This window comes from Dasypus novemcinctus, chromosome 6 (assembly GCF_030445035.2).
Source record: "Dasypus novemcinctus isolate mDasNov1 chromosome 6, mDasNov1.1.hap2, whole genome shotgun sequence".
Classification (NCBI taxonomy): Eukaryota; Metazoa; Chordata; class Mammalia; order Cingulata; family Dasypodidae; genus Dasypus; species Dasypus novemcinctus.
The window spans coordinates 34,331,480-34,347,493 of record NC_080678.1 but is presented as its reverse complement, the minus strand read 5'-3'; the positions used below and the strand labels follow the sequence as shown (position 1 = coordinate 34,347,493).

General features: G+C 43.6%; 1 protein-coding gene across 5 annotated transcripts in view; it reads right to left on the bottom strand.

Moving 5' to 3' along the window:
• Positions 1–6,744, bottom strand: part of STN1 (STN1 subunit of CST complex) — a 38,211-nt gene extending 31,467 nt beyond the window's left edge. For 4 of the 5 annotated variants that reach the window (XM_012528910.3, XM_004468229.3, XM_012528913.3 and 1 more), the window contains exons 1-2: positions 6,588–6,744; positions 5,793–5,987 (exon numbers count right to left, since the gene is read on the bottom strand). In XM_012528910.3, coding sequence (XP_012384364.1) covers positions 5,793–5,925 — 133 coding nt within the window. In that variant the 5' untranslated portion in view covers positions 5,926–5,987; positions 6,588–6,744. Of the gene's footprint in view, positions 1–2,139; positions 2,196–5,792; positions 5,988–6,587 lie in introns of all 5 variants that reach the window. The other variant, XM_071215685.1, reaches the window with a different exon arrangement.
• Between the last annotated feature and the right edge of the window lie 9,270 nt (positions 6,745–16,014).

Here is a 16,014-nt window from a genome sequence, read left to right as displayed (position 1 = left end):
TGGTTATTGTCGCTTAAACTAAAAATTCCCAGTTAAAATCCCACCAAGTCTCTTCTATTTTTCCCCACAACTGCTAAATTCTTAACTTTCAGAAACAGGTTAAAAACTTTTAAATGGCAGTTTGCTTTTAAAATACTAAATGAATTCTAACCAAAGAAACAAGGTTCAACTTTAGGCTTTAGTCACCCCTCCCCTCACCACCAAGCTTGTTTCTTCAGAGCTTGTTTTCTCCCCATCCAAGGGGAACCTGTGATCCCCAAGCCCTGGCACCCCAGGCAGGCCTTGGATGATAGCTCTCATTTCCCTTGTGGGTAAAGATCCTGAGGACAAGAGGCTCATGGCAGAGTCGCTATTGATGAACAAGGCAGCTCTGAGCCTGTGTGTCCAGAGAGACACTAAGAGATGAGGTGTGGTTTATAGAAATAAAAGGTGGCAGGAAGCGGTCTTTGCCTAGTGGTTAGGGCATCCGTCTACCACATGGGAGGCCCGCGGTTCAAACACGAGACCTCCTTGACCCGTGTGAAGCTGGCCCAAGTACAGTGCTGATGCGCTCAAGTAGTGCCCTGCCACACAGGGGTGTCCCCTGCATAGGGGAGCCCCATGCGCAAGGAGTGCGCCCTGTAAGGAGAGCTGCCCAGTGCGAAAGAAAGTGCAGCCTGCCCAAGAATGGTGCCGCACACATGGAGAGCTGACACAACAAGATGACGCAACGAAAAGAAACACAGATTCCCATGCCACTGACAACAGAAGCGAACAAAGAAGAACACGCAGCAAAATGGACACAGAGAACAGACAACTGGGGGGAAGGGGAGAGAAATAAATAAAAATAAATCTTAAAAAAAAAAAAAAAAAGAAATAAAAGGTGGAAAATCCGGCTGGAAGGACTTGCTCCTTCCGCAGAGGAATGCTTCTGAAGGTGACTTGTTGGGCTGGAGACCATCCCCAGACAATCTTGGGAGGCATGTGCTGAAGACAAGAGGCCCACAAGGGAAAGAGGCAGGTCTCCAAATTGCCCTAGGGATGGACAGGGACAAACTGGCTCCACAGAAAATCCATGAAATAATAAGACACTCTCAGTTCAAACTAACTTCTCCCAAATTCTTACAATTATAATTTAAGTCTCTTTAGTTGATAGTTTTGGTGAGACCCCTTGCCTACCTGCTTTGACTGAACACGAGAGAGAGAGCCACAGGGAGGGAGATTCCTGTGACCTCTGTGCAAGCATCAGGCTTTACTGCACAGAAGGGAACTTTTGATTGGAGAATGAGTCTATCCAGGGTATGAGGGCACAGGAGCTCTCTACTGCAGCGTGCCCCACCATTGTGCCCTGACGTGCTCATGTGCAGGGGAGGGGACATGGCATAGCACTGCTTAGATCCTTTAAGCTGTAGGACTAGATGGGGCCTAGAGTGGCCAAAGCTAAGGCCTGTGTTCCTTGGCTGGAATGAGATTGATCCCTTTCCCCAAAGGCAATGTACAAGGCATACCACTTGCTGTTTGTGCCGTGAGCAGAGCAAAGTTAGAGAGCCCTGTTTAATAGAACCTGGCTAGCCTCCTCATCCCCCTGCCCAAATGACACTGTCCTGTTTTCCTAGCACTTGTTTGCTTTAAAAATGAAACCCTCCACAGGGTCTTGTGTAGTCAGTTATGGTTCACAGGAAAATGGCATCAGGAGGCAGAACTGCAGAGCCATGGAGGGCTTACTGATAGCCACCAACTTATCTTCCAGCGGGTTCTGGAGCACTGAGCAGTACTCTGTTGCTGTTTTCTGAATACTGAAGACAACTACCAGATCTCTTTGGGTTCCCTGAGAGATGCTGGTATGTACTGCTGTGGTTGTTTTTGTAATATAAAGTGAACACTGTTTAAGGCAGGAAAAGGAGGAGGAGTAAAAAGTATTCCTGCCCACATTGAAGAACACCACAGCTTATGAGGAAACTGGTCTCTGATGACACCAGGCTACAAAGCCTGTGAGCTCCCTGGGGAGAGAGCCGGTCCTCTGACATGATAGACTCTGTGCTTCGCAGCACTCAGTAAAAATCTGAACAGCTCTTCACTCAAAGATACAGTAGACCTTCTGGAGAAAGGACAGACTGGTGAATCCCCAAACATTTACCTCATGGGATGGTGATGGCTCACCTTCAAGGACAGACATGGTCATTCCAAGACAGCAGAAGCCATCCAATCCCATGTGACTGATGGAAAAAAAAAAATTTGAAAAGCATCTCAGAAAAAAATGGAGAACATCTTCAGAAGAAAATAAAGGATACTGTGAATGAAATCACTCATCTTCAGGAAAATCTACAAATGTTTGCCCAAGAAACTGCAAAACATGTGGGAACCAAAGGAAGAAATATGTGTGAGCACTCCAACGCAAGAATGAAATGAGTCATGAAAAATAAAGAGAGCCAGATAAAATCTCTGACTGAAACTATAATGAAGATAATTTTGCCTGGCTTCTTTTGAGATTACACACATGATGGCAACTTGGAATTAGACAAAAAGAAGTAATCAGAAAATGGCAGCAACCTGGTCCATCATTCAGCAGTTGATCTGAACAAACTCACTGATATGGTGAACTTGCATATTTTTTCCAAAAGTCTTGACGTATAAAAACAAGAAATTCTCAAGAATGTGAAGAAAATCAAATGAAAGAAGAGCTTACAGTGCAAATAAAGTCTCCAAAATAAGCAACAATCTTTGCTATCTGAAAATTCTCAATGAATATGATATTGAGATGCTTCACATGAAATTTCAAAATACTGCCTGAGATCCATCAAAAACGTGTAATGTACCTTCAGACAAATTCAATTTAGGAGGAAACTTACTGCTCAGAAATGGAGAAGAAACTTTGTAAAATGTATAGAAAAGTAAACTTCACATATCAGAAGCATAACCTCTACAAGAAGATAACTAAAGACCAGGGCAAAGAACTGGAAAGAACCACATCTTTCTATCAAACCAGATTATCATCTATGAGGAAAATGCTCAAGAAAGGGGACTGGTGGCTCTGTTGATTAAGAGGAAGTTAAACAAGCTAAGAAAGGAAAATGATTACAACAGAAAAATATTGGTAAAAGAGTTGAAGTCCCACCTTTCCCCAGTGGCCCTTTTGCCCCTGCTGTTCAACATGCAACCTGCAGAAGCCCAAAGGTTTAATTTAGCTTTCACAGCCTCTGACCTCTGAAAATCCACAGCTACAAGAAATGTCTGGATTTCTCTCTTTGAAAGTAATTTTGATTATTCTCATTTTAGTTTAACTGCTGTCATTTAATTGCCAATACAACTGATGCTCTTATTGAAGTCTGATAGCAATATAATTTCTAAGATAGTATTTTTCAAATATAGATTTCTATAATTATAACTGTTATGAATTCTTTCCACTTCATTGGACCCTCTAAATTAAATACTATAACTACTGTATTTTCATTGAAAATAAAATCTAGCAGTAGTTTTAAGATAGTCTTTCACATTTAAATGTTAATAAATTTTATTATAGCAAATGCACACAAATCAGCAAAAAAGCAAAACAACAACAAAAAACAAGGCTAGTGGCATTTCCCGCTCAGATCTATACAGCAGAGTCTAAAAAGCATTCTCTGGGAAAGCAGAGATGTGGCTCAGGTGACTGAGTCCCTACTATATGGGAGGCCCGTGGTTCAGTTCCCAGTGCCTCCTAAAGAAGATGACAAGCTGGCATGATGGGCAGGCATGCAAGCTGACACAACAAGATGACAAGAGACACAAGAAGAAAAACATAATGAGAGACCCAACAAAGCATGGAGCAAAGGTTCCCGGTGCCTCCTAAAGAAAATGAGCAAGACAGCAGCAGGTGCAGCAAGCTGACACAACAAAATGACACAGCAAGAGACACAAAAAGAAAAAACATAATGGGAGACACAATAAAGCAGGGAACAGAGGTGGCTCAAGCAATTAAACATCTCCCTCCCACATTAGAGGTCCAGGGTTCAGTTCCCAGGGCCTCCTAAAGATACAGCAAGTGCAAACAATGAGGGGGTGGGAAGAAATAAATAAATCATTTTTTTTAAAAAGCATTCTCTGAATATCTGGTTGATGTCTGCTTTAAATATGAGATTTGATTTAGAAAAACACTGAAACATTATTACCAGTGATATGGCAAAGATCACAAGCACCAATTTCTCTTGATTTGTTCTTAATATATCAGAAGGTCATTCACCACAGAAAGGGGTAAGCATTCACAACAGGCCATTATCATGCCCTGATACTTCCTTGAGCACCTACAGAAGCTCTTTAAGCTAAGCTGACATTTGGTGTGAATTAATTTCCTTCTGAGGAGAAAAGTTATAAAGAATAACAGATTGTTCTGGAAAGGACAACTGTGGGGAAAGTTGGCTGTCAAGGAAAATACAGACCTTTTCCAAGAATAATAGGAAATAAATGTGTGATAATCTGTATAAAAGGTTTCATAATAATGTCATACTGATGTATCCATATATGAAACTGGAGACACATAAAACCTTGCTCCATTAAAACTGGATAATGCAAAAAAAAAAAAAAAAACTGGATAATGCAGGGAAGGAGATATGGTTCAACCAACTGGGTGCCTTCCTACCACACAGGAAGTCCTGGGTTTGGGTCCCAGTGCCTCCTAAAGAAGGCAAGCAGATGCCGCACCATCACAACAAGCTAGATGCCACACCACTGCAACCAGCAGGTACCTAAATGAGCAGATACCACAAGTCAAGCAGACACCACAGCCCACAGGGAGCAGATGTGTCTCAGGCCATTGGGCACTTGCCTCCCATGTAGGAGGTCCCATGTTTGGTTCCCAGTGCCTCCTGGAGAAGCAATCAAACAATGGGCACACAGACAAAAGATCCATGGTGGAGAAAGGGGGAGATAAATTTTTTAAAATTTTCAAAAAATCTTAAAAAAAAAAAAAAAACCTGGATAATGCAGATTACTTACTATTTCTGCCTTATATTTTGCAATTCAGAAAGGCCCTTGAGTGGAAATCTTCACTCATAGCAGAGAGTTTAATCAAACGTCTCATAAAGCACAGTATCAACATGAAGATCCACACATAGCTATGGGAATTATTTAAATCTACTTCCAAATTCTATTTGTTATATTTTTAGGTATGAAGAATCTATCTTTAGTAGCCACTAGTCTAATAAAAAAAAGTTTACATTTATAATGCCTTGTTCTTTCTATTGGTATTTCTTGAGGGCCCACCACATGCCAGGAACTATTCTAAGCAGTGGGATTACATATGTGAACAAAGCAGATGACCTGCCTCCTCCAGGGAGTTTATGTTATTTTGAATCTGATTAATTCAAAGCACAACAAAGTCCAGAAGAAAATCAAGCATTATTAATCTCCACTTTTACAAAGAAGAAATCTAAGCTTTATAGAAGATGAGTCAATGCCTAAGCTGGGTAAAGTGGCAGTTAGGAAACCCAGTCAGACCCAGGGATGCCTGGTCCAGTGATCTTCCCACCAATGGTAGCTCCCCCTGACGACCCCCCAAAAAACCAATTAAGCAATTTTAAATGATAGACTCCAAAGGCACGTAAAAGTTTCTTTAGTACAACTATTACTCCCCGAGCATCTATTTACAAACAAATACAGTGATTTTGAATGTTTTTAGCTTACAGAGATATTAACGTACTGGAGGGTCCAAGCTCAGTCATTTTCAAAGCCTCCAGCAGGGAAGCCTCTCCTGAAAGCCCCTAAACCCCACATTTCCGCAGTTTGGGGGAGTGGGTGCATAAGCAACACAAGCATCCATCCTGCAACCAGCCACATACCTGGCACCTCCCGGGACTCCTTCAAGTCTAGGACATCCCTGATGTAGAGTTTTGCATAGGCTAAGAACAAAGGATCCAAACCCCACAAAAGGGAAGGGGTCTCCTCTTCACACTTGCTGGTCCCAGGCTGCATCCGGAGGCTGGACTGTGGCTTCCAGCTAACCCTGAAAAACTCTGCATCACTGGGTCAAGGATCTGGATGCGGACACAGAAAACAGGATGCAGGGCGTTTAACTTAGGCGAAACTGACCTGGGCCATGAGGCTGTTCCCAGGCCTGCACCCAGAGTCGAAGAATGACAGATCCCAGGAGTCAACTGCCCTGTCAAATTCTCCACCAAAGGGGCGATCTTCTCATGAGTACCCGTCAGTTCCTTGTGAGTGTCCCACTGTAATTCCCCCTGCTCCATGGGAGTATTTTCCTTCTCCAAAAGTACCACCTTTCAAAGGGCTAAACACTGTCTTTGCAGGAAGTCCACCCAGGCTACCCTGCAACCACTGTGAAGGCGGGGAGCGGCTGGGGGCAGGAGGGCAGAGGGGAAATCCAGCGAGGATTGCGCCCTCCCGGCCTTACACGTGTGGGGGCAGAATGGGGTGATCGGTCGTCGCCCTGCCCCTGAAACTTTAGTTTTCAGGATGAGACCGAGAAAGCGAGTAAAAAGGAAACAAAACGGACGCGCAGGATGTCCCTCCCGCAGCGCCGCGCCTCGGCCGGCAGCTCCCAAGAGCGCAGAGACGAGGCCCTTCCCGGGGCGGGAGCCGCGGAGAGGCCGCCCGGCGCAGGGGCCACTGCCTACCGCTGTCGTTCGACTTCCGAGTCGGGCCTGATCTGACACCAGACCCAAAAAGGGGCTCCTCCGGCTGTCCCCGCCTTCCTGAGGCCTGGGCCCCGCGGAGGCTCCTCACGCCCTTCCGTCGCTCCGCCTCCTCCACCCGGCGCCCCGCCCCGCCTACCCGCCAGGCTGCGACAGACTCTCGCGCGGCGCTGTGCCTCGCCTGGGGCGCCGCGGGCCTGGAGCCAGCGCGCCTGCGCCCTAGTCACTGAGGTCTGGGAGCTGGCCCTGCAGTACCCGCTGCCCCATCCACCCCTACAGGCGCTCCCCCGCCTCCACCCCCACCCCGTCCTGTCAGTTATGGGGCCCCAGCCAGAGGTTGGGAGAAGTCCCCAGTACTTTTTGTTTTGTTGGTCGTGACGTATTCAACAAACAAAGCAGTAATTCCAAAAGTAGGATTACATTGTGGCATATTTTAAAAGTTTACTTACTCTTTATGAATGATCTAGTAACACATGCATATGTTATGCTTCTGTAGTCTGACTTGGAGATAGTACCTAAATTTGATCAATTGCCTGAATGTGAGGACTGTCTTTGCCAAAGACTAGCCCTGAAAGATGACAAATTTTTTCCCCTTTCCTCTTTCTTTGGTCTACAACATGAAATATCGTATACTTAAGAACATTGAAAATCTGGCATTCTGGTAAATCGTGGTCAACTTGATGGTACTTTGTCCCCAGCAGTCCTAAATTAAAGCAAGAAAAGATATCCACTTACCACTCCCATAAATAAATTTCTGCCATTACTCACGACGGCAAGAAATGTTCCCTATTAACCAGGACTCTGTAAACTGTTAGGAGAACTACCTGGCATCCTGGCTAACCATTCCTGAGGGAGGAAGGTTGTAGCCAGACAGATCATTGCTAAGCCATTTAACAGAGAAGGAACTCCAAGCAGCTGGAATGGAAAATGTGTGTAATTAGAACAAAGGTATTTAATTATGTCCTCTGACAATGACGAAGCTAAAAACAAAACAAAACAAAACAAAAAAACAATTTCATCACTCCAAAAAGAAAGTAATGAAGTTGTTCTAAAATTTTTGAGATGATGAATGTACATTGTGATTATACTAAAAGCCAGTGATTACACACTTCGGATAAAATAGCCAGAAACAGCAGCTATGTACAGTAAGGGAAGAATAGAGAGATTGAGAAAGAAGGAATTTTCTTGTTTGTCTGCTTTTTCTTTATTATTATTATTATTGAAATAATGAAAATGCTTCTAATGATTGAAGCAGTGAACACTCTACTATGTGATTATACCAAATACTGTTGATTGTACACTTTGAACAAATTGTATGCTTTATTAATACGTAGCAATAAAATTGACTTCTTTTTTTTTAAAAAAAAGTTCTCTAGAAAATAAACTTATTTAGCTTTGAAAAAAACTAACAATCTTTGGAAAAGAATGGCATCACCCACATTCTACTGCAGTGGAGAGTTAGGCCTGTGGAGTTTAGGATATGATTAAGAGAAGATACCCTTTCAGATAGGAGGGTGCTCCCTGCAAGAAAGCATATCAGTCCCGGAGCAGATGTGGCTCAAGCAGTTGGGTGCCTGCTTCCCACATGGGAGGTCTGGTTCAGTCCGTGGTGCCTCAAAAAACCCAACAACAAGTAAACAAATGAAGAAACCTACTCAGGGTAGTAGATGTGGCTCAGTGGTTGAGCGGCAGCTTCCCACATATGAGGTCCTGGGTTCAAGATCCGATACCTCCAAAAAAAAATGTATTCATCAGGACAGATGCTTCTGGCTGACCCTTCAGATGAAGAGAGACAGGTTAAACAACATTTTCCCAACTGCATGCATCTGCTCCAGGGTGGAGCCCAAGAAAATCAGTACTTGGGTATACTCAAAGCCTAGATGACTTAAGGAATGACTTTTCACTCTCAGGAATGGAGTGCTGGAGGGAAGTACATCGGTGACTCCAAGCTTACTGCCAGCCTTGGTGAGGCTATGCTCACGTGGCCCAAACCAAAGCTAATTGCCCCTGAAGTCACCTTTTACGATAAAGGAAAGAATCCTTGGGGTCTGGGGGTGCTCCTTTTTGATCTGAGCTGAAAACATAACAGAGTAGGCTGCAGCTGCAACCGAGGTGAGTTATAGGAGCAGAATTTCCAAACTGCAGAGCCATTTAAAGGCGTTTGGGAGGATCCTCTTCCCTGCCATCTCAATCAGATAGATTCCAGGTATCCCAAGCCTCTGCCAAGAGGTATACAAATGGGTTCTGGAAGTCTCCATGAACACCAGAGAACTTTTCAACTTGGAATTCAGCAACACTACAAAGCCCAGCAGTCAACACCCAGTGCTAGGTACCCTTCCTTGTGACTCGTCAGAGTGAAATAACTTGGTTATGCAGGCAATCTTGATGAAGCAGCCAATCTTTTCTGGAAAGTTGCGATTTTAGCAAACCCCTCTGAAAAATACATCATTCTAAAAGTATTTGGAATGTATTTTTAAAGTACTTGTAAAACACTGCACTAGACTCTGGAAGTAAAGAGAATCAAAACAGATCAGGCCCCAAGTCACATGGAGCCTCCATTATTTTGGGGGAGGACAATAAAAAACAAATGAGTGAATAAGTGCATTTTGTTCTCAGTGCTTTGAAGGAAATAAAGAAGGTATTATGATCATTAATTATGAGGTGGAGGATCTACTTTACATAGCTCTACTTTCATCTGAGGACATAAAGTAACATTTAGTCTGAGACTTGAAGGGTGAGGAGCCAACCAAACAAAGGGCAAAGAAAAGAGAATTCCAGTCAGCAGTCACAGTAAGAGCAAATGTCCAGAGGGAGAAAGCACTTCCCTGATCAAGGAAAGAAAGAGAGTGGGGGATAGTGGTTGGGTTGCAATTGAAGACACAGGCAGAAGACAGATCACATGATGGCCTGTAGATCATGACAGCTTAGGATTTTACTCACAAACTCCCTGTGAGGAAAGGGGTAGGAGTTGGACAGAGATAGCAGGACTAGCAAGGCATGTCTGTGGGCAAGTAAACATTGAAGCCTGGCTGGAGAGGCCAGCTGTGCTGGAAAAAGCAGGAGATGAAGCTAGAGTCCGAGATTTAGGCTTCACTCAGAAGGGCTTTCTTTTCGTTTACTAAAAGCTGCTGGGAGCAATATTCCAGAAATGAGTTGGCTTTTATTATAATGGGAGTTTTTTAGGTGAAAAGCTTACAGTGCTGAGGCTGTGAAAGTGTCTAAATCAAGGCATCATCAGGAGACTGGCTGCCTACAATCCTGGAGTCCTCTCTTACCTGACAAGGCAGGTAAAGGCATCTGCTTCTCTTCCAGGTCCTATTGCCTCAGCTTCTGGGTGCTCTGTCTGTGGCTGCCTTTCTCCCAGGTTCCTCTCTGAGCTCCTGAGTCCTTCTCCCCATCTCTGTGGCATTTTCTCTGTGTGTCTCTACATGTTTCTCCTTTTTATATGGGACTGCAGTGTTGTGGGAAAATAGTAGGAACATGGTTTGAAGTTGAAATGTTTCCATAATGCAGACCAAAATGTGCAGGCTTAGGAACACCGGGCCTTGATTAGACAGAACACTGGCTGGTCAGTATGAAAAAATGTTTGCATGATGAGGCATTTGAACTTTGTATGACCTGTTCCTTATTATTGTAAATGTTGCACCCTTTCCTTATTATTGTAAATAACAAATAGCTGCTTGTTAGTTCCCAATAAATATGATGTGGAAACTAGGGTCGAGGCCCTCAGCTCCAGAAGCTGGGAGTACCCTGGTCCCATCTTTGTTTCCTCTCTTGTGTCTCTCTTTCTGTCCTTTACTTCTTAAGTTCTGTGTTGCCTTCCCTTCGAACCAACCTATTGCTGAGCTGGGTCTAAGCACTGTAGCAAGAGGACCAATCAAAGTCTCCCCAACTGAATCCAAACCAATCAAAGTGTCCCACAGCCACAGGAATGGGTTAGCTCCAAGAACATGATCTTTTCTGGATCCACAAAAAGCTTCAAACTGTCACAGGTTTCAATTAGTTTCTACATTTATTCCCTGTAAGCTATAGGTTATCATTCGTTATTGATCAGAGGAAAACTTGTAATTTAAAATTTAGGGGTGAGGGGAAGCAGATGTAGTTCAAGTGGTTGAGTACCTGTTTCCCATATATGAGGTCCCAGGTTTGATCCCCAATATCTCCTAAAAACAAGCAAACAAATGAAAACCAAATCTCACTGAGGAGCAGATGTGGTTCTGTGTTTGAGTGCCTGCTTTCACTGGTATCAATCCCTGGTCTCTCTTGAAAAAAAAAAGTAGGGGGATATCTGCCATGTCTAACACACTATTATTGGAAATACAAAAGATGTAAGAAGCAGTTCATACTAAATTTACTGAACCTGTCCTATAAATTGAGTCTTATATTCACTAATTAATAACAATTGTGCTTAATCTCCTGTGATGTCACCCTCTCTATTTTTCTGGCTTCTCCTTAACACATAAACACTATCTTCCTCTTTTTAAGACTCATCCTATTTTAAGAAAACAGTTTATCTGAAGACCCCACCCCACTAACTACTGCCCTCTTACTCTCCTTTCAGAAGAAAGCTTCTTGCAAGAGTCATGTACATTCCCTGTCTCCACTTCCTGGTCTCTAACTTAACCCACCATCCATTGGCTAACTATAATCATAAACTCACCCCACCCCAGCCTACCACTCCACTGAAACTTGTCTCCTAAGGTTATCCATTATACACACATTATCAAATGCAATGGATACTTTCCTTTCTCTGTCATTTTTAGTCTTTTTTTTTCTAGTTTTATAGCACTTTAGCATTGTTTGATCAAATTATCTACCTATCTCCAGCTTACCTTCCTCATGTCATCCTTTCAGGTTTTCCTCCCCCCTCTGTTTCTTCCTATTAGTGTCCTCTTCCCTGTTTTCCCCTTATGATGATGTTCCCCAAGGCTCGGTCTCCTGCGCAGTTCCCTTCTCACTCTGCGTCCTCCCTCTGACTGACATTATCCAAGCCTATTGCTCCAATGGAATCAATATTTCAATGACTCCCAGCACTTTGCATCTAGCCCAGAATTCTCTCCTGAACCTCACATCTGAATTTCCAATTGAAACCCCATGGAATGTGATGTTTAGACTAATGTATAAACTTGGCCATATAATTGTGCCCAGTTGTTTGGTCAAAGAAGCTCTGGGCTAATTGTAATACAAGACATGTATGGACTTTATTCACCAATGAGTTTATCACATAGGTGGCTGATTACATCTACAATCAACCAAGGAGATTGCCATCGCAATGAGAGATGTTTTATCCAATCAGTTGAATGCCTTAAAAGGGAAAGGGATTTCAGCATTCAGAGAGAATTTTCCAGCTTGACTTCCGACACCCAACATCTCCTGGAAACTCATCGAGGACTGACACTGGAGCCCTGGTTTGCAGCCTGACTGCAGTATTTGGACCCGTGCATCCTCACAGTCACATGAGAGAATTTTATAAAATCGTATACTATTTACAGATATCTCCTGTTGATTCTGTTTCCATAGAGGACCCTGACTAATACAACTTGGTACCAGGAGTAGTTCTGGAGGAACAGAATCTTTAGCATGGGATTTCTGAAGTGGTTCTGGGAGTTTTACAATATACTCTCTACTCTAATTGGACCCAAGGATACTAATGACTCCCTTTCCAATAATCAAGAGGCCACTAACTGTCCTTGGTGAGTTGGCAATGGAGATATGCAAAATATCATCACTTGATTCCCCTACTTCCACACTTATAAGAGGCAAGGATCTGGGTGAGAGTGTTTTCAACATCTTAAAAGAGTTGTATGTAATCAAAAGGTACAATAATGTTGGCTGACTCATCCTAGATACTCTGGATATAATTACAAAAGAAAGGGATGAGCTAAAGTCTTCAAATTTGCAACTTAAATGCTGCATGAATGATGTGAAAGTTTCTACTTGTGCTCTGAAAGAAAATCTTTTTTCATGTAGTCACAAGCTTGAGATCTCTGAAAACCAGACTCAGACTATTGAATAGCAGAGTTACATATGAAACTAAATCTCAACCTCGCAAGTTGTCTGCTGTTAAGGGGAAGGCATTGATTGGAAAGGAGTGGAACCCTGAGGCTTGGGATAGAGACATATGGGATGACATTGGAACCCTAAATTCTGCTGAGACTTTGCCAGATAAACCTGCGATGGCCTGCCCTGTGGAAAGAATACCTTGTCAACCTTGTATCACCCCGCCACCAGCCTATCCCAGGGAGTCCGGACCTCCTTCCACCCCTGAGGTGGCTACCAACCAAACTAAAGCCTGTACCACCCAGCCTCTGGCCTGCCCAGGAATCCAGACCTCCTCCTAGCCCTGAAGCCGGTACCAGCCAAACTCCAGCATGCACTGTCCAACCTCTACCCTGCCTTGAGGAATCTGCCTTCCAACCCCTGCCTGAAGAGATTAACCCTCTCTCACCAGATGAAAATGTGAAAGAATGCCCTGAGGTCAGTAACTTGCAAGGCATTTCTAATCCTTCTCCTTACCCACCCCCACCATCCCTCTTTTCTTGCAGACCTCTTACTAGATTACAATCACAACGAGCTCCTACAGGCAAAATAGAAGTGTGACCATGAGGAAATATCCTATACTCTAAAAGAACTTCATGATTATTTCCAACCTAAATATACAGAAATCAGGGGAATATGTGTGGGAATGGAAACTAAGGGTATGGGATTATAGTGGAAGGAATATAAAGTTGAATCAGGCTGAATTTCTTAATATGGGCACACTAAGCAGAAATTCTGGATTCAACACTGTAGCTCTAGAGGTTAGAAAGAACTCTTACAGTTTGTTTGGGTGGTTGACACAAACACAGACCAAAAGATGGCCTAGCATGTCTGAGGTTGAGATGCCCAGTTTACCCTGGTATACAATAGAAGAGGGAATTCAAAGACTTAGAGAGATTGGAATGCTAGAATGGATTTACCATTTAAGACCAGCCCACTCACCCCAGGAATGTCCAGAGGATATACCTTTAACCAGGACTGTGAGGAATAAATTTGTAAGACTAACTCCATCTTCCCTGAAGAGCTCTGTGGTTGCACTTCTCTGTAGTCCAGATATTACTATAGGAACTACTGTAGTAGAACTAGAATCCTTAAACATTATGGGCATGAGCCAATCTCGGGCTGGTAAAGTCAGCTATCAGCGATTAATTGCCGAAGACAAAGTGAGCATGCCTACCACAATGAAAGGTAGATTCGAAACAACAATCAAGATTCTGAGTCTAAGAGTTATGGCATTGGCTGATAGAAGATGGGGTACTTAGAAGTGAAATAAATGGGCAATCTACTAAATTCCTTCTGGATCTGTATAAGCAGAAGAGTTCTAGGTCTAGTGAACAAAACCCTAACTTGAGTTAAGGCACAGAGAATCATGGCCCTTAATCGATTCCCAGACTTGAGACACTTTACAGACCCAGAGCCCCTTGAATGAGGAGAAGGCTAGGTTCCCTTGGGGAAGGATCCTGTCACACTGCCAAAAATTCATACTGTTAAACTTCCTCCCAGTTTTCCCTAAGGAGATCTATGGCCTTTTACCAGAGTAACTGTGCACTGGGGGAAAGGAAATGATCAGACATTTGGAGGATTATTAAATACTGGCTCAGCAATGACATTAATTCCCAAAACATCACTGTGGAGACCCAAAACATCACTGTGGTCCACCAGTCAGAGTAGAGGCTTATGGAGTTTGGGTGATCATTGGATTTTAGCACAGGTCATCTCACGGTGCATTCAGTGGGTCCCTGGAACAATTCTGTGGTTATTTCCCCAATTCCAGAATGCATAGTAGGAATAGACATATTCAGTAACTAGCAGAATCCCCAAATTGGATCCCTGACTTGTGGAGTGAGGGCTATTATGGTAGGAAAGTCCAAGTGGAAGCCACTAGAATGGCTCCTACCTTGCAAAATAGTAAATCAAAAGCAATACCAAATTCCTGGAGGAATTGCAGAGATTATTGCCACCATCAAGGATTTGAAAGATGTAGGATCCCCATTCAACTCTCCTATTTGGCCTGTGCAGAAAACAGATGGATCTTGGAAGATGACAGTAGATTAGATTATTGTAAATTTAACCAGGTGGTGACTCCAATCACAGCTGCTATCCCAGATGTGGTATCCTTGCTCGAGCAAATCAACACATCCCCTGGTACCTGGTATGCAGCTATTGATTTGAAAAATGCTTTTTTCTCAGTTGCCTTTTGTAAGGACCACTAGAAACAGTGTGCTTTCAACTGGCAAGACCAGCCGTTTACCTTCACTGTCCTGCCTCAGGGATATATCAACTCTTCAGCCCTGTGTCATAATACTGTCTGCGGGAACTTGATCATCTCTCCCTCCCACAATACATCACACTGATCATGTTGACAGAACCTAGTGAGCAAGAAGTAGCAATGACTCTAGACTTACTGGTAAGGCATTTGTATGAGAGAGGATGGGAGATAAATCCAAAAAAATTACAAGGGCCTTCAACTTGGTGAATTTTTTAGGTTTCCAGTGGTGCAGGGCATGTGGAGATATCCCTTCTAAAATGAAGGATAAGCTGCTGCATCTGGCCCCTCCTACAACCAAAAAAGAGGCACAATGCTTAGTTGGTATCTTCAGATTTTGGAGACAACACAGTCCTCATTTGGGTGTGCTACTCCAGCCCATCTACCAAGTAACAAGAAAAGCTGCTAGTTTTGATTGGGGGCGGTACAAGAGGAGGCTCTGCGACAGGTCCAGGCACTGTGCAAACTGAAGTACTGCTTGGGTCATATGATCCAGCAGATCCAATGATGCTGGAAGTTTCAGTGGCAATAGAGTTGCTGTCAGGAGCTTTTGGCAGGCCCATTTAGGAGAAGCACAACACAGACCCTTGGGACTTTGGAGCAAAACCCTGCCATCCTATGCAGATAACTACTCCCCTTTTGAGAAACAGCTTTTGGCCTGCTACTGGGCCTTAGTAGAGACTGAACACTTAACCATGGGCTATCAAGTTACCATGAGAACTGAGTTGCCTATCATGAGCTGGGTGTTGTCTGACCCACCAAACCATAAATTTGGGCATGCACAGCAGCACTCCATAATAAAGTGAAAGTGGTGTATACGAGATAGGGCTCAAGTGGGTCCTGAAGGCACAACTAAGTTACATGAGGAGGTAGGCCAAATGCCCACAGTCACCACCCCTGCCATGTTACTTTCACTTTCTCAGCCCACAGCTTTGGCTCCTTGGGGCGTTCCTTACAATCAGTTAACTGAGAAGAGAAAACTCAGACCTGGTTGACAGATGGGTCTGCATGATATGCAGATACCACCCAAAAATGGACAGCTGCAACACTGCAGCCCCTTTCTGGGATTCCCTGAAAGACAGTGATGGGGGCAAATCCTCCTGG